Here is a 21,719-nt window from a genome sequence, read left to right on the forward strand (position 1 = left end):
TGCAGCCACACACTTCATGCAGAATTTCACTTCTGGCTGTGCCTGACAGCAGATTTTGGGCAGGAAATACCCCCCTGAGATACAGCACAGGCACAAGCAAGGGGTGTGTGTCACCCTGAGTGAAGGAGCAGGAAAAGGATTTCCTTGAGAAGAGAAAATGACAGACAATTTCTGACATGCAGAGAAAAGATTCTGCCACTGGAGGCATCTTGGCTTTGTAAATGAAAGGGTTCATTGGTTCCTCATGATTTCTTAAGAACCAGTGCTGAATGGTATCCAGACACCTCCTCCTGAAAAAAGGAGTTTCTGGTGAGGGCCTGATGCACAGGAGTCCTGCTGTGGGCTGGAGCAGAGCTGTCCTCATATCCTGGTGTTTGCATATCTTCATATCCTGATGTTTTCATGTCTCCATGACCCAGACAACTGGTTAAGGGACAAGAAGCACACACAGCATTCTCCTCTATCCTTCCAGTTGGAGGGAATGATGAAGGAAGAGGAAGAGATCCTGGTTCTGAGCACGGTGCCACCAGGAGAATTTTGTGTTTCTTTCATCATGGGTCGATCTACATGACACCAAACCTGTTTCAAAGGCTGATGATGTGAGGTTTTGGGTAGAGGAGTGTAGCAAGTGACAGCACACTCTCGTGGGAGACTGAGATATGGAGTGCCTTGTTTTATATTTACAGGAATTTGGGGACAACAGTAGCAGAGCTTGTGCAGAGATGGGAAACAAATCTGGAGCACAAGTTTGATGAGGAGCAGCTGAGGAGCTGGGGGTGTTTAGTCTGCAGAAAAGGAGGCTCAGGGGAGACCTTCTCACTCCCTGACAGGAGGATGCAGCCGGGGGGGATCAGGCTCTGCTTCCAGGGAACAAGGGACAGCACCAGAGGAAATGGCCCCAAGTTACATCAGGGAAGGCTCAGATTGGGTATCAGGAAAGATTTCTTTGCTGAAAGGATTATCAGGCATTGGAACAGTCTGCCCAGGGCAGTGGTGGGGTCACCATCCCTGGAAGTGCTCAGAAAACATTCAGATGTGGCCCCTGGGGACAGGGTTTAGTGGTGGACCTGGCAGTGCTGGGGTAATGGTTGGAGTCAGTGATCTCCAACCTCAATGGATCTCCATGGGTCTGTAGAATGTGTGTGTATTGCATTGAATCCAGACCCCAGAGCCTGTCTCTGGCTGTGCTGGCCACACCCAATGAGATTATCTGGGATTTGGGATAAAGCTCCCTCTCACCACACACACAGCACTGGGCTCAGCTCTGCAGCAGGCTGGACATGAAGCAGCAATTAAGGTGAAAGCCAACATGCTTCTCCTTGGCCTTCCTAATTAGTAAATCAAGAGTGAGGTGTATTGTGAGAAATTGCACACAACAACCCCTTCATTTGATCTCAGAACAGTCCATGTTGTTCCTGACTCAGTTTCCTACCACCAGCATCCTGAACTGCCTGTTCAGGGTGTCAGAGCTGGGCTTCACAAACAAAAACAGCAGCAGAGGCAAAGAAAAGCAGAATTCTCCAGCAGCCCACTGCAGCTGGGCCAGAGATGGGCAGGAAGAGCTTCTAATTGTTGGTAGAGAGAGATGTCCTGCTGATTATTTCCACTAAATGACCTTAATTGTGTGATTCGACAGAGAAAGCAGAGAATAGAAACCCCACTCCTTTGACTTGCAAAATTGTGAGATCTGGAAAGGCAGAAAGAAAATCACATCAACTCTTTCTGTAAAGGTGGCCTCATTGATGCAGAAATGGACATCTATAAATAGCCCTGGTAAAACTCAAAGTAGCTTTCTGTTGATTTATTGGGTTTTTTTCTCACTCTATCCATACAGTGGTATTTTTCCTCTGGGATGCACAGAGCCACTGTTTTCTGATTCAAAGCATGAGACAAACAATTAACATTAACAATCATAATAATGTGCCAGCGTGGTTGAAAGCTTGCTGAATTAGTTGAATCATCTGCATAGAAATAATTGCAAATGAAAACTTTATTAAGGAAGCTTGGAAACCTTCTATTAATTCATGTAGTATTCCATTAATAATGATGTTCAATTAAGACTACTGTCCCAAAGTCTCTCTGGAAACAGCTGATAAAAGAAACAGGAGTGCACTTTGATGGAGCCATTCCTATTCCATGCCTGGAACACGCCAGAAGGAGAATCATGGGCAATACTTAAAAAATTATTTCCCCTCTTTAGTCTTTTCTAGGGCAGGCAAAGCACATGTACAGCCCATAAATGGCACAGAGTGGGAAGAACACCTCCCAGCAAGTTATTTCCCAGGCTCTGTGCCTGTCAGGCCCTATTTGCTTTCACCCACATGGAAACCTCCCCTGAGGTCCCCATGGTTTCCCTGTGTGCTCCATCAGTTCACAAATCTGGAACTCTTAATGCTTCCAGATGGGAGCAGCAGCTGGAGAGGCTGGCAGGGAAAATCAGCTTCTTGGTGGCAGTGGCCTGGGGGAATGTAAATATTCCCACAGGAACAGCAAGGGGAAAAGCAAGGGAAGAATGGAAGCCTGGAGGGAAGTGACAGCTTTATCACAAGGACAGGAGTGAAATGCTCAGGGTGAAGAGGAGAAGCAGCAGCTTCTGTGAGCATTTAGGATGTGCAAAGACCCTAAAAATAACCCCACTGTGGAACTGTCTGTGCATTTGTCTTTCCCAAAGCATCACTCTCCTGCCTTCAAGCCAGTTTTTAATCACAGGACATGGGGCACCCTGCCTGCTTTGGCACAAAGGCTTTCAGCACTGGTGTTCCAGGGTGGGAGGGATGCAGCCAGCACAACACACAGCAGGCAGGGCAGCCCCAGACTGGCTGAGCTCACTGCTTAAACAAGGGAGAATTGCATGCTCCAGCCTTGGAGAACACAACTCCAGCCTTGACTGTGCCATCAAGTCATCCACTGGAGAAAATTCCTGATTTTCACAAGAATGATAAAAATACAGATGACTTAATTTAGTGCAGCATGTGATTGTGGCTGAAGAAGAAGATTTAGGACTCTGCTCTAATTTGCTCTAAATGGTGCTCAGATGTCAGTAATTTTTAAACAAAGAGAAAATAGGGCTGCAAAGTGTCTTTTTGAGCAGAAAACACCTTGCAGCTCAGGTTTTCTGACACAGGTTGTACTTGTCAGCCCACAGTGTGGAAAGATGAATGTTTTCCATGGAGAGTGACCAGTGCAGCAGGATTGCACAAATCAGAGACAGGAGTTCAGAAGCCAGACAGTGCCAGCTCAGAGGAGCTGATCTAGCTTATAGCTACTGTTTGGGAAATACCAGTGCACAGCATGTCCTCATTCATAATCCCCTTATGGGATTATACAAAAAAAAAAAGCAAAATCTGAAACTAAATTAATTTAAATGACCAGCTAGTGAATTCAAAGGTTATTATTTTTTTAAATTTTATTTTAGTTTTAATACAATTACACAATTAGCAAAGTTTATCACATTATCTACATTTGCAGATACTGTGGTGATAAACTAAGGAGGAAAGTCTGAGCTGCTGATGCTGCTGTTCACACTCTCCTTGGCCTCATTTACACCAAGACATGGTGTGAAATATTTAATTATTTTGGAGCATTTAGCCAGCAAGTCAGGAAAGATTGGAAACTTCCCCAATAATCATTCCTGTGCTTGGTGTAAATTCCTCACTCTCATGGTGCTCACTGGGCATTAGGAAATGTGTCCAGTGGCTCAGCTGGGGCACATCCCCAGGAAAGCTGTTCCCAGAATGGGCAGAGGTAACCCAGAGGCTGCCAGGGGGGTCCATGGCCCATTTTGGGGTGACAGAAAATCCACCTCTCCCCTCTCTCATGTTTTAACTGACAGGGCAATGTGAAGCAGCAGAATTCACAGAACCATGGAATTGCTCAGGCTGGAAAAGCTCTACAAGATCATCAAGTCCAACCAGTGACCCAGCACCACTAAATCTGTCCCCAAGTGCCACAGCCACATGTTTTTGAGCCTTTACAGGGATGGTGGTTCCATCACTGCCCTGGGCAGCTTGTTCCAATGCCTGACCACTCTTCCAGTAAAGAAATTTTCACTAATATCCAACCTAAACTTTCGCTGAAACAACTTGAGGCCATTTCCTCTGGTCCTGTCCCTGTTTCCTGAGCCTGACCCACCCTGTGTCCCCTCCTGTCAGGGAGTTGTGCAGAGCTACAGGGTCCCCCCTGATCCCCCATTTCTCCAGCTGAGCCCCTTTCCCAGCTCCCTCAGCCTCTCCTGGGGCTCCAGACCCTTCCCCAGCTCTGTTCCCTTCTCAGGACACCCTCCAGCACCCAAACAATCTTTTAGATTGGCAGAAGAGAAGGTTCCTGAGTGCTGAACAACTACAGTGGAGTAAGTGAGGGACCTACATGTGCAATTCCATGGGTGAAAACTGAAATGGAACCATTTAGCACTTGAACAGCTGCAGGTGCATCTGCAGTTCATAACTAAACATCATCTTGTAAACATATTCTCTGATTTTTCTTCTCAGAGATGACTCAGGATGTGGGGTTTTTTGTTTTTTGTTTTTTTTTTTAATCAAATTTCACTCCTAAGTATGATTTATATATAAATTGCAAAGACCCAACTTTGCTTTCCTCCTTTCTCCAAAATCTTGGAAAACTTGTTCCCATTCCATCATCATCAGAAGTAGAACACAGACAAGTTTTAGCTTGTCAGTCAACATAGATCTAGATCTTGTAAGAGCAATTCTATTATCAGAATTAAAAGAAGTTCATGTCCATCTCCAAAAACTCTCAGCCAAAATCTTGGCAGCAACAGAAAAATACCAGCAGTAACATACTTCCAGCACAGGATGGAAAGCAGCCTCCAAACCTCACATCAAGAAAGGAAATGAACAAAAACATTTCATAAATCCCTGTTACTCTAGTTTGACTCCAACCTGAATTTTTTCCTCTGCCACACTGCTCTGGGTCCCCTCTGCTCTGTGGGTGGGAATCATCCTTTCCTATCCACTCACAATCTGGCTGTAGAGCACCCATACCCATTTTGCTTGCACTGACACTGTCCTTGATCAGAAGCAGCTCTTCAGTTTCCAGTGTTTATCCACTGGTGAGGTATTTATAGGCAGCAACAACACTCCTCAGTGGCTTTCACTGTGCTAGGTTCCAATACCACAGCTTCAGATGCAGCTTGTGAAACCTTTCACATTTAAGAACAGAGCTCTCTGGGCACACTTTCAATTACTGATATTATTCCAGGAGCTCATGAGGGCCCTGCTCTCTGGAGTTTTATTTTTTGAGGGGTAGGCTCTACACAAAGAGTGTAAAGAACAAACCCTACAGATGTGAGATGAAAAGGGGGTGAGTAAAGGCAGTGGGAATCAAAGGCAATGGCCTGGGGTTAATCAATGGGTGAAGTGTTCCTGGCCTGCATCTGAGTTCACTGGATGAGACTTCCCAGAGATTCAGGCAGTACAGGCACTTCAGATGTTTTGTATTTAAAGATGCCCCCTCACTGGGTTTGTTTTTATTTACAGAGCTCCATAATCTTCATTCCTGCCTTCCTCTGTGGACTTTACTGTGGACTGTGACAGGCTGGGACAGAGCTGTGCTCAAACCCACAGGCACTGCTGCCATCCCACCCAGGATTTCTGGTGAAGTTTAAACTTGCCTCAGTCATTAATGAAGGCTCTGCTATTGAGGTGGCAGATGGAACAGACTGAAGGAGGCTGGGGGGGAAGGAGGAGATGGGGGGACATGGAGCACTGACATGAACTCTGTTAGGTGATGTCCTAATCTGTGACATCTTCCCTCTTGCTCCACAACAAGAGATGATTGTGCCTTAGCACATCAGAAACCTCATCCTTTTAAATGAAAACCAGAATTAATAGTGCAGATCTCCTCCCCACTGAGATATCCTCAGTCTGCAGCTTCTGAGAGGTGTCACATCACTTTGCTCTATGAAACCTGCTCTGCATTTCTCCTGACAGGTTTCTACAAATCATTTAATCAAACTCTTCCAGTCTTACAAACAGCAGCAATCCTGCTAATCCTGCACCAGACTGAAGAGCAACAGGGTAGTTCAAAGGAGCTTGGAACAGGAGAGGATAAAGGAAAGTTAAGACAGGAGATGGTGGGGGGGGGAAGGAAAAAAAAAAGAAATTACTATATTATTTTAGGGAAAAATAAAATTCCAGTTCTTTGGGAAGAAATAATAGGTGGGATTTAGGAAATCTGTATGTAATCATAAGAAAGAATGGGGACAGTGCCTCAGGACAATGAAAAAAAATGTATCAGATGCTTTACTGGGTAACTAGAAAGAGCTAAATTTAAGGACAACAGGAAAGCAGAATTTTCCTCAAAAGCTCCATTTGCTTTCATTGCCACCATAGTAGTGACAAAAGATGTTATGACAATGTTTGTGGGTTTGGTTGTTTTTAGAGCTGCCTTTATCCAGCAAGGACATGCCATTTTTAATCTCCAGCCTATCTTCCTGTCAGCACTGTCCTTTATTGGATTCAAAACTCAGCAGGGATGTGGATGCTTCCCAGAACAAATACCTTTCTTCCCCTACTTCTTCTCTGATAACCACTGCACAAATAAAACTTCTGATGGAATCCACTCAGGTCACTGCTGGCCACTGCCAGCACATTGTTTAATAACAAGTCAGGAGTTTTACAAAGGACTCTTAGTCTCAGAGGATGCTCTAACAGCACAGTGACAAGGGAAAATCCAGGACAAAGCAATTTGGGTTTCTGCACTATCAGCAACAGCAAAAGAAAAATGTGATTCAAAATAAGTATTTTAATCCTTTGGATCTTTTCATTATTTTCTTTTTCTTCAGATTGATTGGTATTACTGATAGCAGGATTCCTCCTATGGAAAATTTCTGCTTCAGCAGTGCAAGATTGTGATTCAGAGGGATGATGAGGCTGAGTCAGTGGGAGCTGCCTGTGTGCACCTGAGGGAGGGAGCAAACCTTGACTATTAATGAAAAGAGACTGTGAGAATCCCAGCAGTGCAGATCCATTCAACAATGCCAAGTGAAGTGCCCTGAGCACATCTCTCCAGGGGCTGCACCAGAGATCAATCCACCTCTACAGCACACTTTGTGCACAAATTGTTTTTTGTTGTTGCTGTATTCCTTTCCTTTGTGAGTTGTTTGCTTTTGCATGGTACAGACAGCACAGCTCTCACAATTTTAAGACCACTTACATTTAGACCTTGAGAAAGTGATGTTGACTTGAACCTTCAGGAGCTGCCTCAGTGACACTGGCATTCAGCCAGTGTGCCAACAACAATCAAGCCCTCTCCTTCACTTTTTATTATTCAGGTGCTAAATGAAATGTTTACTGGCTTGTTTGTCATTGAACAGGTTCAGATGTGACAGAACTGGAGAAAACAAGGCTAAAATAGGTTTTCACAGGAAAAGGGGGGCCCTGGCTGAGCTCTCATCCCCTCCAGTTGTGCTGGGATCTCATGGATAATTGCAGATTATTTCAACACCTGCTGCTCCATCTGAGATTCCTGCCCCTTAAATCAGGTGTGTGATTCCTCAGTGTTTAGGGCAGTAGGACTTTTCTGCTAAATGGAGGGTGGGCTGTGATGGGAGGATGAAGTTGCTTAAGGAATCAAAGAAGAATGAAACTGGGTACAAGGTGACAGAATAAATTTGGAAAAATAGGGTCAAGATCCAGTTCCTTCCCCCTTCCCAGTTCAGCACAACTGAGGAATAAGTTGGAGGACTGAGCCCCACTGGGGCTCACCAGTGATGGTGAAGTTCATTCCCAAAAGCAGAACACCTTTCTGACCAGCTGAACACCACAGCAACACCTTTTGCCATGCCAGCCAAATATTTCACCTGCTCCTAAAAATCCCAGAGTGAGGGATCCCAAAGCCTTGCCAGCAGCTGTGTTCCAACAGAGCAGGTGTGCTCCAGCCTCCCCCTGAGACAGGGCTGCCTTTGGGATCCACCTGCACTGACAGAGCAGGTCATGAGAGAAGCACAAAAATTGGGAGCAGATGTAAAACTGAATCTTCCTGGAGGTCTCCTCTATTTTCACCCTCAGCATGGAGTGAGGTAGATGGATGGAGTGGGGAAGGAATAAGGAACTGGCAGATTTCTACTTTAGGTCAAGATGAGGAGCTATCAGATTAGCTTTTTTTGGCCAGGATTACCTTTCATCCAATTCCATCATATCTTCTTCCATCCAAAATAAAATAGCATTAAAAAAACCCCTCAAAATAACAGAATTTATCAAAACTGATTTGTTCTTGGGGCAGTTTATAAAGGTAAATGTGATGAAGATGTCTATAACCCAAAATTTGGGTAGGGACAGCCTGGAATGAAACAAGAATTTGGGTTGCCTTCACTGCAACATCTCTAGAACTTTGGGAAATGGATATTTATCAACACACCCTGAGGAATCTCATGCTGGTTAACTCTGGCTGCACACTGGACACGTTTTGCATGACACAATGTGAGTTTGAAAAGATGGACTATCTTAATTCACAACATGTTCAGGGAAATACTTAATTACCACTACTCAGATGTTGTTTCTAATGCTTAAGCTGACTGCAAAATTTAAACCTTAAAGTTTAAATAACAGAAGAACAATTTAGAAGAGTTCAGCTGGGCCACCTCCGCGTTTGAAGCTGGATAAATTTATATCATCTTACCTAATTGTTTTTGTGCTATTTACTCAAGCATTTATAAAAGACTGAGCATAAAAGCAGGGAATATTGTTACTGCAATGAATGATTTTCATTCTTTATTCAATGCAAATTAATTCAGGTCTCCAAGCACTGTGGGAATTAGCTTTACATGCACTACAGAGGGCTTGAAATGGAAGTTTAAATTGATGCATCATAAAAATTCTCATTTAACGTTTTCTTTTTAAAAGGTTTTTTTTTTTGTTGTTGTCTCCATTAGCATAGATTATTCTGTTTAAATATGCTGGAGTGTGAAAAGATTCCTGCTGTTATTAGAAAAGGCCTTGTTAGGAATGCTCAGAAGACTTAGGTAAGACTTCAGGGATGCTCTGCTCCAGGAAAACAGTAATTCTTGCACTGAGGTCACTGTCAATCATCCTGCTGTAATCCTGGTCCTCCACCCACAGTTTATCCTCTGCTATTAGGAAAAGGTTTTTCTTAAGGATTATCATTGCACAGCCCTCAGTGGAGCTGGTTTTAAGTTCAGGTTGAACTCTCCTGGACAGCACGGCACAAATTATACAGAAATGCCAGTAATGGAATCCAAGAAATAATACAGAATTAACCCACCAGGCCACTCCTTTGAAAATACACTCCTGTGATTCAGGCTGTGAACATACATATAATGACTGATCACATCTACTTCCTCTATTTTGCCTTCCCTCCTGTCCCTTCTCTTCCCTGTAGCCCTAAGTCTGCTGTCACTGACATCTCCATTTTCCAACCTCCCTTCTGCACCCTGGACCAGATCAGGGAAGGGTTTCTATGCAGTCTCCTTGATTTGCATTCTTCATTTCATGAGCACTGCTGGGGATTAAGCTACACTAATGATGTTCCTCTTTTTATTTAAGAGAATTTCTAAGCCCTTTAATGAAAGAAAAACCAAAATTAACCCAAAGCAAAATGGAAAGATTTTGTTCTGTCTCCTTTGATTTAGATCTGGGTTTTTAGCTGTCAGGGAACGCAAGACATTACCATGTTCTGCCTTGTGAGAAAACAAAGTTTGCCCCCAAAACTTACAACTTGACACTCTCAGATCCCAGTCTCCCTTAATGAAGAACACTGTGCTCACTGATTTTTTTTTTTTTTTTCTGCATCAATAAAACATGTTCATTCTTTCCCTGAATCCAAGCAGGCTTTAGCTCCTGTGCTCAGGAGGAGCTCATCCAGCACATTAGTCAGCAAAACCACGGATGTGCTCAGGAACATCAAAGCCATGACCACTTTCAGGACCATCCACGAGCTGGAGAGAGTCATGAAAAGGGCTGGAGCAGCCCAGAAAGCATCACCCAACCGAGTTAGAAACATGCAAACACATTACTCACCTCAAGCACAAGAAAAGCATAAAGGCAACTATAAGGGCCCCTACTGAAATACAGTGCCCCAGGTAGTTTATGATGAGAGCAATCTTGTAATGCAGAGCATACTTCCTCTGGAGGTAAAGAGAGAACAGGATTAAATCAGCATCAGTCCCCAAGCATTGCATTCAGGAACAGTTCATCACTTCAGAACACAGTAGTTACTTTTCTCAACTTTACACTGACATCATAGTCCCAGGGCTGATGATCTGTGGAGGGCAAACATCCTGCCCAGGCACATGGTGTCATTTCAGTTTGGGATTTATCCACAGTTTCTCACAAATATCTGCAAAAAAAGTTATTTTGTCCCCACTTTTTTTCCCCCCCGCTTCATTTCCTTGGGTGTTCTTATTTTAAACCTACCAAAGACACATTTTCTCAGAGTTTCAAACATTATAAAACATTGTTTTCTTAGGAAACAGCACGGTCTTAACGAGCCAGGTTATGCCATTTTCCTGCTCAAGTGGTTTGGTTTTCACACAATAATGTCAGTAAGAATAAATAACAAGCCCTTCCCCTACAGGCAGATTTTCCTCTGAGGGACATTCTGTGCAGGCTATGACCTTTATCCTTCAAGCCCAGGGCAGAATCAATGCAGAGTAAAAGAGCTGGAGCCTGGTGGTGTCCCTTCAGTTCTGGGAGAGCCTGACAAACCAGGGATCCTGCTGTTTTTAGCAGCAACCCAAATATGTGCTGAAATTTCCTGTTTTAGTGTCTATTTCCTAGGATATGGGGGAGATTGTTGGTAGGTTCTTGATCCTGTAAACAAAAAAAATAAGTACTGAAGTGCTGCCATCTAAATCAGTGAATTTACAGATGTAGTGACCAAAATCTGACCTTGCAGAAACATCTTTATTGGTGGGCTGCTGTTGTCTTTGGAGAAAGGAGAAGCATCTCCTTTCTCTGCCTGGCTAGGAAGAAGTGGAAAGACACTATTCAGATAAATACTGAAGCTGGCTAAAAAGAGATTTGCTACTGGAAGATTTAATGCCCCTGAAAATGTATTTATTTATTAATTTTGTCATTTATTTCTTTGCAAGTTAAGCAAGTCATTCCCCAAGTTGGGATGTTGCCCTCCTTCAGAAGAACAAGACTCTTAAAAACCAACCACCTACATTTCCTCCCTTGTGATAAAAATATGAAAGTAAAAACCCTACAAATGGCATCATTCTTTTTAAATTTTGGTTGAATGTCTTTTTTTCATTTTTCCCCTTACAATTTCCCTTAACATTTTACTCCAGTGAAAGGAATTTGTCAGTGAATGAATGTTTGGCTGGAACTACAACCAGCAGCTGTAGTTAATCTGTTCCATTGTTCTGTGAAGATAAGCATCTTCCAGCACTTTGCCAGAGAGCCAGGGAGCATTGGAAGCATTTTTGTGATGAAACCTGCCTGTATCTTCAGCTCACAGAGTAATGTGCTGTTTCTGGACAGAACTCAACCACGCAGAGTATTTTTAAGTCCATTATAAAATCCCCTAAAATAAACTTCCCCATCCACGGGCCCATTTTCTGAATTGCCTGGAGGTGAAAAGAAAAAAAGCAGCAGAATGAAGCTCCAGGATGCAAATTCCACACTGTGTTTTATTTATCCTTCAGTCCAGGGGACACCTGAAGGGAAAGAAAGCTCACTTGACCTGATGTGCCCACCTGTGCAATGCTGTTTTATTCAGCAATGCCCTGGCAAACTGCAGGGCTCATTGACTTCCTGCTCAATTCACAGAGCCAGAGGATCACAGAACATCTCAAGGGATCCAGAAGGATCATTGAATCCAACTCACTGCTTCTCACAGCACTATGAAAACCCAAACCCTCTGACTAAGAACCTTTTTTCAGAATTGCTCATTTAGTGCTAGAAACCTCCTGGAAGATGGTTTTTCCAGCACAAGGTTCCTGCTTTTTAAGTCTGACCTTCCTTTGGCTCCTAACCACTATTTTAACTTCACTCCAGTTTGAAGAAAGTGTGGTTCAAAACATGAGCAGATTAATTGGAAAAATAAAATTATTAAGCTCCTGTTTGATGCACTGATGCTGAAGGAAAAACAGGCACGACTTTTATATTTTCTACTTCTGATGCTAACAAGGTTTCCTGAAGGCAAATTCAAACATCACAGAAACAAGAAGTGCCTTGGTGCTTACAGAAGCTGAGCTGGCAGGGTGGCAGGATCACTTTCCACCAGCTACTTGCAGTCTGCATCTCTGCTGGAATGGGAGGCAACACCCTCAGGGCTGAAAAGCACGTGCCCAGAAAATGATGTGTTTGTTCCCCAAAGCTCAGCTCATGTAAAATACTTGCACAGCTCTTTTCTGGCTCACCCTCTTGGACACCAATACATCTGAAATGTCAACAACCTTCTCCTGTTACCCAATATCCTTCTGCTTTCAGGAAGATGCTTCACTTCACTAAAACAAAGATTTAAATCCTATTCAGGCTCAGGAGGGGGGTTGCTAGATTAGGAGTGAGCTAGAGAAGGAGATCATGGAATCCTGGAATGGTTTGGGTCAGAAGGGACCTTAATGATGATTCCTGCTGTGGTCAGAAATGCCAGAGCTGACCTGGTCCAACCTAACCTGGAACAGTTCCAGGGATGGGGAATCCAGGGATGGGGAATCCAGGGATGGGGAATCCAGGGATGGTTTCAGCCCCTGGCCACAGCAGGTCTCACCACTGCAATCCCATTCCAGGACATCAGACATGGCAATCATGTCTGCCAGGAGCTTCCCCCAGGTGAGCTGAGGAATGGCAGCACAGTGTCTTTACCTGCACTCCTCAGCACATCTAAGGCATGGTGGGTTCCCCAAGGCAGGCTTCAGGCTAATGACAGAATCATTCTCTAGGGCACTTCTCCCCTTGCTTCAGCTAGAATGACTGCTTGACCTGTCCTACAGTGAGTGATTTGAATCAATAGCCACCCTTACAGCACTCTTAGACCATCCTGCTTCCTCTAACAGAAGTCACTGACAGCCCTGCCAGTGTTTCCAGCTCAGTCTCCCTGGGAGGCTGCACAGCCACTGCCAGTCACTCACTTCCCATCTCCTCCTGGTGCCAGCATGATCTCAGCACCAGCACAGCTTAAGGAAACCTCTCCAAAGACTTGCAGAAGCAACTGGAAAGTATCTTTGTCATCCCAGATGACTGTGAGCTCACTGTTTTCCTGTTGTGAGCCAGCTGGGAGCTGCTGTGGCTGATGTGACCGTGCTCCTGTGCAGGATACATTGGTCTGAGCCCAGCGTGGGGCTCACTCAGCTACTCAGCTTGAAGCCACCTCCAAACATCAGCAGAAGCAAATTCACATACAGCTGCCACAGACCACAACACCAAAGTTCTGATTTATAGCTCTTTTTGGAGGCTAAGATGTATCTTTTGCTGCCTGAGACACTTTTCTTCTAAGAAGAGCAGAGATTTGTGTCAGATGCAGTGAAGGCCCTTTCAAGACAGGACCTTGTAGGCTGAGGAGAATCTTTCCATTTGTCACACACTGTGCCACCAAACAGCCAGCTGGATCAAAAGCATTTCTGTATCTTGTTCCTGTGCCTGGAGGAGGAGCCAAGTATTTGTTCAGAGGCTGAGACTGAGTGTGAGATGAGGACACCAACACGTGGTACCCACCCAAGGCAAGGGCTAGTGCACCTTGTGTCCTCTGAGGTGCACTGGGGACTCTTGTCATTCCTGCTGGCTGACCTCCATGGCTGCTGCTGAATCAGAATTTTGAAGGCTGGAAAAGACCTCTGAGATCATTGACTCCAACCACTCCCTCAGCACCACCCTGTTCACCTCTAAACCCTGTCCCCAGCTGCCACATCCACAAGTTCTTTGAGCACTTTCAGGGATGGTGACTCCACCCCTGTCCTGGGCAGCCTGTTCCAATGTCTGAAAATGCTCTCAGTAAAGAAATTTTCACTAATATCCAACCTAAACCTCCCCTGGTGCTAAGTGAGGCTGCTCCCTCTCCTCCTGTCCCTGTTCCCTGGAGCAGAGCCCAAACCCCCAGGTGTCCCCTCCTGTCAGGGAGTTGTGCAGAGCCACAGGGTCCCCCTGATCCCCCATTTCTCCAGGCTGAGCCCCTTTCCCAGCTCCCTCAGCCTCTCCTGGTGCTCCAGACCTTTCCCCAGCTCTGTTCTCTCCTCTGGACATGAAGGACACAGGTGTTCCAAAGGACAGTCACCTGCCAGATGCATGGAGACATTTTAAACTACACCACACAACTACATTTAAGGGGCTAGATCTCAGTCAGAGTGGGAATCCAGCAGCAAATCAGTCCCAGAGCAGAGTTTTATCAGCTACTGCCACAGATCTGAACCACAAGCAGAGCAATGATTCATTAATATAACCCAGTAAATGTGTGTTACTGAGCTGATGTCCCCTAACACTGACCCACAGCTGAAAAAAACCTAAAACTTCTATTGCTACATTACCAAAACTCTGTCATAAAGCATGGGATTGGTGTTGAAAAGTCCTGTTCTTATTCCCTGTTATTAACCACTGAATTAAAACCATGTGATTCTTTGGCACTCTGCCTGTGAGTAGTCAAGTTTAAAAACAGTGTTGGTTTTTTTGGATTAAAAATAAACACAAATCACAGGGCATTACTCCCCCAGCTGATGTTTAGCATCTGCTAAACTCAGTAAATAACAACAGACCCACTTGTGTGCCTGAATCTCACCTTTAATCACAATGGAGCAAATCTGCAGAGATTGCTCCTTTATTCTATTTTTTTTTTTTTTTTTGAGATCACAAAGTATTCATCTGTAACACTGAGCATTATGAGAGATTTCAAAAATATTCACAAATATTAATATTTACAAAGCTTGTCACAAATCTTTAAAGATCTAATAAATGAGTTTTTAAGCCTCTGTAAGCAAGGGTGGGGGAACATCTGCATTTTCATCTGTTTAAGAAACATGCTATTTAAGGAGTTTTAAGCTATCACCATAGCTGCAAAGTTTTTAAAAGCAAAAACAGAGTCAAGGGAGTAATCCCATCCTCTAGTCACAACACTACTCCAGCCTCTTCAAATAAAACCCCTCTGTGTTTGCTCATGCACAGACAGCCATGCAAACACATAACAAGTGTTATTAAAATGCAGCAGTTTTCCTGAGTGGGTGCAGCTCAGTGCTGTCACTCAGGTTTCCTGTAACACCAAACCACATCACAGATATCCTGTCTTTGCCCAGCTCTGCTCCCCACTCTCCAAATCAGCACTGGCTGCCCCACATCCCCTCTCCTGCCCACTTGTCCCTCCCAGTCCCCCCAGCTTGTGCTGGCCCCAGCACTCCTGCAACAACGCACTGACATGGTTTGGGGACCTGATTCATCAAAAAAAAATGACCCAGCAGCAAGTTAGTTTTTCATTTTACATAGGAATGAATTGTAAGGAGGGGCTGCACTGGGTTGGTCCCAGCTTAGGTTGGCTAAACTGCCATGGGAGCCTCTCCACAGTGCTAGAACACCTGGAATGTCCCTCTGGGTGACAGTCAGCTACTAGCACAGCTTTTCTTGATCCCTAGAAGCCTCTAGGATAAGGAGGGGGGATTAAATTAGCCAGGGGGTAAGAAAAGATCCCCTTCAGCAGCTGGTGTGTCAGTACTTGTTTCCTGCTTCACTGGTGAAAACCCACTCTGACCAAGCACAGGGATCTCACAGGATGGATGCTGCACCACAGGCAGAGCACATCCTGGGGTGCAGCACCACTGCAGAGAGCCCTGAGTACTAAATATGGGATCTCATCTTCCTCCTGCCTGTCCCTGGCATGGCACCACTACAAGGACAGAATGAGCTGAATGGACCCCAAAACAAACCAGTCTCAGCTTCTGGGCTCCACCCTGGCTCCTAAAGGGAAAAGCCACTCCTGGCAGAAACAGCACAAAGTCTTTATTTGTGGGGTTGTGTCCCACCACAGCACTCAACACAGGAGGAAGAGTGTGAAGGGCTTGAAGCCTTAAACTGTGTGAGGGTGAATGTCTATGATGTCTCTGAGATATCTGAAAAGGGCTTTGCATAATCCCTCACAGCCCTTCTGAAGGAACTTAACCCCATATTCTCATTAAAATCTGCTAACTCCTATGTCATGCAAGACTGGTTTTATCTCTTAAAGACAGCTGGCTCCTGAGTCTGCTTTTTTCTGTTGCTGCCCCTTTACATATTTGCTTAAGGAGAAATGACACTGAGCTCTGTAAAGGTCAGTTGTGGATGAGATCTCAGAATGGGAAGATATAGGGTAGAATCAGCTGCTTGAACTTATTTTTTATAGCCAAAGAGGCTTTAGGTCTTATTGTTATTAACATTTACTGTAGCAGCTGTAGGCTCTGAACAAAGCTAGGAAAAATCTGCATAAACACACATCATCAGGGACAGAGCAAGATAAAGCATCCTTTTAAAAAACCATGTGAGTAGGGGATATGGAGAGAGGAGAAGTGATTTGCCTCAATTCACAGGGAGGTTTTGTTGCAGAGACAGAAATGGAATCTCTCTCAGAAGTCCCAAATTAGCACGTTAACCTTAAGTTTAGTTTTGCATTCATTTATGCTGAGAAATTGAGAAGAATGAAGGGAAAAATACAGACCTTGTCATCCAGAATAGGCTCACACTGAGAGTAGTTTATCTTGGAAGCCCATGTCCCATTGCCCAGGCATTCTCTGTAGGCATTTCCTGGTACAGACCAAAATAAAAGAGAGATGAACACTCTGTGCTGGACTTGGACCAGCCTAGACATTTCACAGGTTTAAGAAAAGATTGACAGAACAGATTATTTACAAGGCAAATCAATTTATCCCACTTGTGTGAAGACTGGAAAAACCCACTGAGGAGAAATAAATAACAAACACATCTACAGAACAAGTATTTAAAGGTATTTATTAATAGTTTTTTCTCACAGAATATGAATTTAGAAGACAGCAAGGGTATGAAAACACTGCAACTGAAACCATTCCTGGTGTTTTCCCAAGGTGCCAGTTCTCACAGGTCCTAAGTGAAAATCACAAATTACTGAAGCAGAGATTTAATGTCCAAATTCAACATCACCCTGCAGGGCTCTGGGAACTACATGTGACAACATTGGGGTGAAGAGGGGAGTTCAATTACTGGCAAGCACTCTCTTCATCCCAAGGAATTCCAAGAGAAAACTGCAGTTTTCCTGTACAAACCTTCCTCCACTCATCAAAGGCACATCCAACCCCAAGCAAGATGTTCTTGGATTTTTTCCATTCTTATTTTGAACTGTTTCTTAGAAACACGAGAATTAAAATAAAACAGGAAATCCAGAAAGATCCCCAAAGGACAAATACAGGCAACTTCCTGATGGACTCTGCATGATGTTGTTGCTGCCCTTTACCCAATTTCTTTTTGGGCTTTTGCCATGGTCATTTAGTGCAGGAAAATTAAATGGTCCTAAATGTGCTGCTGACACCAGCCTTTGAAAAAGGTAAGGAGACTTCTGAAAAGGTGCTTTTGAAAAAGGTAAAGAGACTTTTGAACAGGTGCTTCTTCTTACAGAGAAGGGAAGTCAACAAATAATCCCTGCAGATGCTCCAGATGCCACTGTATCCACACAGATCACTGAATTGCTGTTGTCTACTTGCACTTTTCCACTGTTGCTTTTTGGAGTGCCAAAGCCAAACTAAACAAAACAGTCTGAGTGGGGTTTAGGTGGTAGGATCTGGTTTACATCCCTGAAAGCCCTTGCCTTTGTCCCCTCCTTTGGCCAGTGCTGAAGCTCTCTGTGCAGAATTGTGGCTGATTTTGAGCCTCTGCAGAAAAATCCTGACTCTCCAGATGAGCTGATGCTTAGCCTGATGTTGAGTCCCACTTCCAGGGTACTGCTCATATGAAATCCTTATTTTATTCATTCAAACTGTTCATTTTCCCTGGCTGTATCCCTCCAGCTCAGCTGTGGAGAGCACAAACACACTGCACCCTGTGAGGCACTGGGAAGGTGCAACCCTCCCTGAGCTGTCACAGCAGATCTCCCACACCATGAGGGTTGAACAGGAGGGGGGAAATCAAACTGCATTTCCCTCATCCAGGATCTCCTGCAGTATCAGTCACATCCCAGAAACAACAGCAGCAAGCAGATCTGCCTTCTGGGAATCTCTCATTCCAATCTCCAGTTGTCATTACTAATTTATACCCCACAGTAAACGTCTTCCCCTTTTTCCTTTCCTTTCCTTTCCTTTCCTTTCCTTTCCTTTCCTTTCCTTTCCTTTCCTTTCCTTTCCTTTCCTTTCCTTTCCTTTCCTTTCCTTTCCTTTCCTTTCCTTTCCTTTCCTTTCCTTTCCTTTCCTTTCCTTTCCTTTCCTTTCCTTTCCTTTCCTTCTTTTTTCCTCCCTTCTTTCCTTCCTTCCCCACCTCCCTCTCTTTCATTTTTCTCTCTCTCTATCTCTCTCTTTTTTTGATGACATAATGCAGCTCTTTTACCCAGTGCTTTAAAGTAGAAACATTTCATTTAGTGGATGAGAGCCTCACTGGAGGCACCTGGAAGTGCAGAAAGACACAGTTCAGATTTTCTTAATGACTGTCACAAAAAAAAAAAAAAACCCAAAACCCAAAAAACTGGAAGAATCATAGGGGAGAACACCATTGCAGAAACAAACAATAAACACCCAAGAACAAAAGAACACTTACATGATCTTTCTAGGACAACAAGAGCTAATAATAATTTAAAAAAAAATACCTATCACCACTATTTTTTTTTCCAGTTGAAAAACAATCATGTAAAATTTCATTTTCCTAGACAAATGATATTCTGAAGAACTCAGAGTGCTTTCTATTCTTATAATTTCCCCTTCCTTCTTGACTGCTCTCAAGAAGGAATACACCAAATAGAGATTTGGTGGTTACAAGGTGGTTATTTGTGCTGTGTGTGTACTTGCACTGGTACAACACAACTGGCCAAGCAGATTTAATGTGCATGCAAATGACTGATGAGCAGCAGATGACTCAGGATGGTGCAGGCAGCACTCAGCCTTTATGCACAGAGCTCTTGACACATCATCCAAAATTCACTCCTGGGCCTCAGTCTATGGTCTCTTCTCCCACTTTGAAAATGCTGATTTCCTTTTGTTGTAGATTTGTGGCTCTTGGTTTCTTCTGCTCAATCATCAGTCCAGGAGACAGGCAGGGAGGTGAAAGGGAACTGCCTGAACACAAAGGAATATCCAGGAGTGCTCAGGGTTTCCCAGGATGGATTTCAGCCCCTCCAGGCTGCAAATGCATTGTGCTATTTCCCCTTAGGCTGACTCAGGGGTGCTGATCAGTCATATTCCACCAGGAAAGCCAAGAACAGCAGGCACAGCCCAGACACACAACAGCAACACCAACATTCACAGCTCTCCTGGACTCCAAGGTGATGTAAACAACTGAAAAACTTCATTCCACATCACAAATAGGTAAAAACTCTGAGCATGGCTACAGCAAAGCCTTGGCAGGAATACAAGTGGGATGCCCAATTCTCCCTGACTCCAGCTCTTGGGAAAGTCCAGCTCAGTCTATTATTTTACAGATCTTCACAGAATACATCCAGATAAACAATCAAACACCTACAGGAATGTCTCACTTTTATGTATTTATATGCACATGCCCACACACCCACGCTGTTATAGAGCCTGAGCTTTACTCTTAGTGGAGTACAACCATTTAAGAGCAGGTGAGAAATTCAAGTTTCTTGAATGTAGAAGAAAATTAGTGTTGCATTTATCAAACAAAGCAGACTGTGATAATCACAACTCTGTCTGATTTCAGGACAAACAGAACTTTTAAGAAACTACAGCATATGTATTGTTTCAATAAAAAGAAACTGATCAACCCAGATTTGAGCCCATACTTCAATAATAATGGAAAATGATTTTCATCTGACATTGAAGGACATGAGAGAAACTCACAGACATTTATTTGTTTTGAAGGACTTCTCACACTCTGGTGTTTGATAAAGGGGGGTAACATCCAAACTCTGTTTCCAGTTTTCCCATAACAGCATCCCTGCAACTCAGCACCAGTATTACCAGATTAATTCTGGCAAAACTTGCATGGGATGAGAGCAGTTTTTCACAAATCAGCTCAAGGACCTTTAACCCAAACAGGAATGTGTCTTTTAGTCATCTAAACTCAGGTTAAATGAATTCCACCCCTATTTATTACACTTTATTAACAACAGTGCCAGAGACTCTTCTCAAGAGCCTTCAGTGGTGTCTAAACAGGAAATAGAGCAGAAACATCCAATAATTGTCATCCCAACTGTGATTTGTCTGCTCCTTAGAATCCACTGACATATTTTTTGCTGGAGTCTCCCTTTTTGAAGATACTTAAACATTTTTAAAACATGCTCCTGGGCAACTGGCTGCAGGTGGGTTGGATCAGATCTCAGCCATCCTGGTTCTGTAATTAACTGCATAAAATTATCTTCTGGAGCAGCTTTAAAACACAGCTCAGGTACAGTGTTCTACATCAGTTTATGAAGCAAAACCTAGCCCTTAATTTCATTTCTAACTGCAATTTCCGAATGGGGTATGCTAAGGGAAGTGTTTGATGAGTGGCATTTTTGTATTTTTCTTTTTTTTTATTGACTCTGTTGAAGAACACAAAGCCTTTCAGGTAGTGGTAACTCAATATGTATGGATTGGCCTGGTGGCAGGCTTGTGTTTAGTCAGTAAAAGTCCATTAAAAGCACGACACAAACAGGAGACAGGAGCACTGGGTAAAGGTAGGTGGATGTCATTCTCAGCAGGAAGTTCAGCACTTCGGTCATTAGTGAGTGAAAGACAATTGCAGACACTCCATGCAGGCACTGCTATAATGGATCTTGTCCCTGACAACTGGAACCAAGCTAGCTTTGAAAGAGATTTTACTTGTCTTGCCATGTTTCATGTAGATGACTTTTTGACAAGGTTTACATTTCCAGTTATTAAAATGGAAATCTTCTCTGGCTATTTGTGCCTTTCATCTCCTGCATTCTACAGAGTGGCCATGGAATCAAGAGACAAGTTCATCAGCTACTGGATGAAGGGAAGAAACAGAAAAATGAATAAATAAATAAGACAGCCTGTTAAGCCCTGGGCTGAGGGTGTGTGGCTGCTCTGACAGCTTGCTGATCCATGTCAGCTGAGCTGCAATGAAGGGTCCATCAATCAGAAATCCAGAACCCCCTGAACACACTCCCTGAGCACTCAGGGTTTTGGGAAGTGGGTTAGGAGGGGCTGTGGCAGAGACTCACAGGTGCAATGAACACCTTGCCAGTGCACAGTGGGTCCCCTCATCCACCTCCCTAATTGCTCAGTCCAGATTAGAAACTGGAAGCCCCAAGAATTTTCAGTAATTGTTTTGTAAAACTATTACAGACAGTCTGGTACATCTCTCCACTGCGATTTTTTTTTTTTTTTTTTGATATCTTATATCTCTATTTTTTCCTCACTTTATGACAACTATTGAGCTGTTTTTGCCTCTGTACTGCCCTCTGACCTAGCTGAGCAATTTGCCATCCTTTTCAGGGTAGGTTAGTTCTGCATGTTTGTCACAGGTGAAGTTCAACCCTGTTATTTTAGAATATCAGCTTGCAGCCACTCTTATTCATGTCTCACCAATCCCTTCCCACTCTGGGCACAGCACAGCAGCCCATGGTGCCCCCAGCATGAAGGTGCTTGTGCCAAATTTTCCAAATTTTCCAATGGAAAGCAAGCCCAAGTAAGTGAGGTTTTCCCTTAG

The 21,719-nt window shown here is 43.8% G+C and overlaps 1 protein-coding gene across 2 annotated transcripts in view; it reads right to left on the reverse strand.

Annotated features, from left to right (window-relative positions):
- The window catches only part of CRHR2 (corticotropin releasing hormone receptor 2), a 132,208-nt gene that overhangs the window by 44,197 nt on the left and 66,292 nt on the right, over positions 1-21,719 (reverse strand). For both annotated transcript variants that reach the window (XM_056485585.1, XM_056485584.1), the window contains 2 exons: positions 16,591-16,676; positions 9,996-10,102 (listed from right to left, as the gene is read on the reverse strand). In XM_056485585.1, coding sequence (XP_056341560.1) covers positions 9,996-10,102; positions 16,591-16,676 — 193 coding nt within the window. The remainder of the gene's footprint in view (positions 1-9,995; positions 10,103-16,590; positions 16,677-21,719) is intronic.

Source organism: Oenanthe melanoleuca, chromosome 2 (assembly GCF_029582105.1).
Source record: "Oenanthe melanoleuca isolate GR-GAL-2019-014 chromosome 2, OMel1.0, whole genome shotgun sequence".
Lineage (NCBI taxonomy): Eukaryota > Metazoa > Chordata > Aves > Passeriformes > Muscicapidae > Oenanthe > Oenanthe melanoleuca.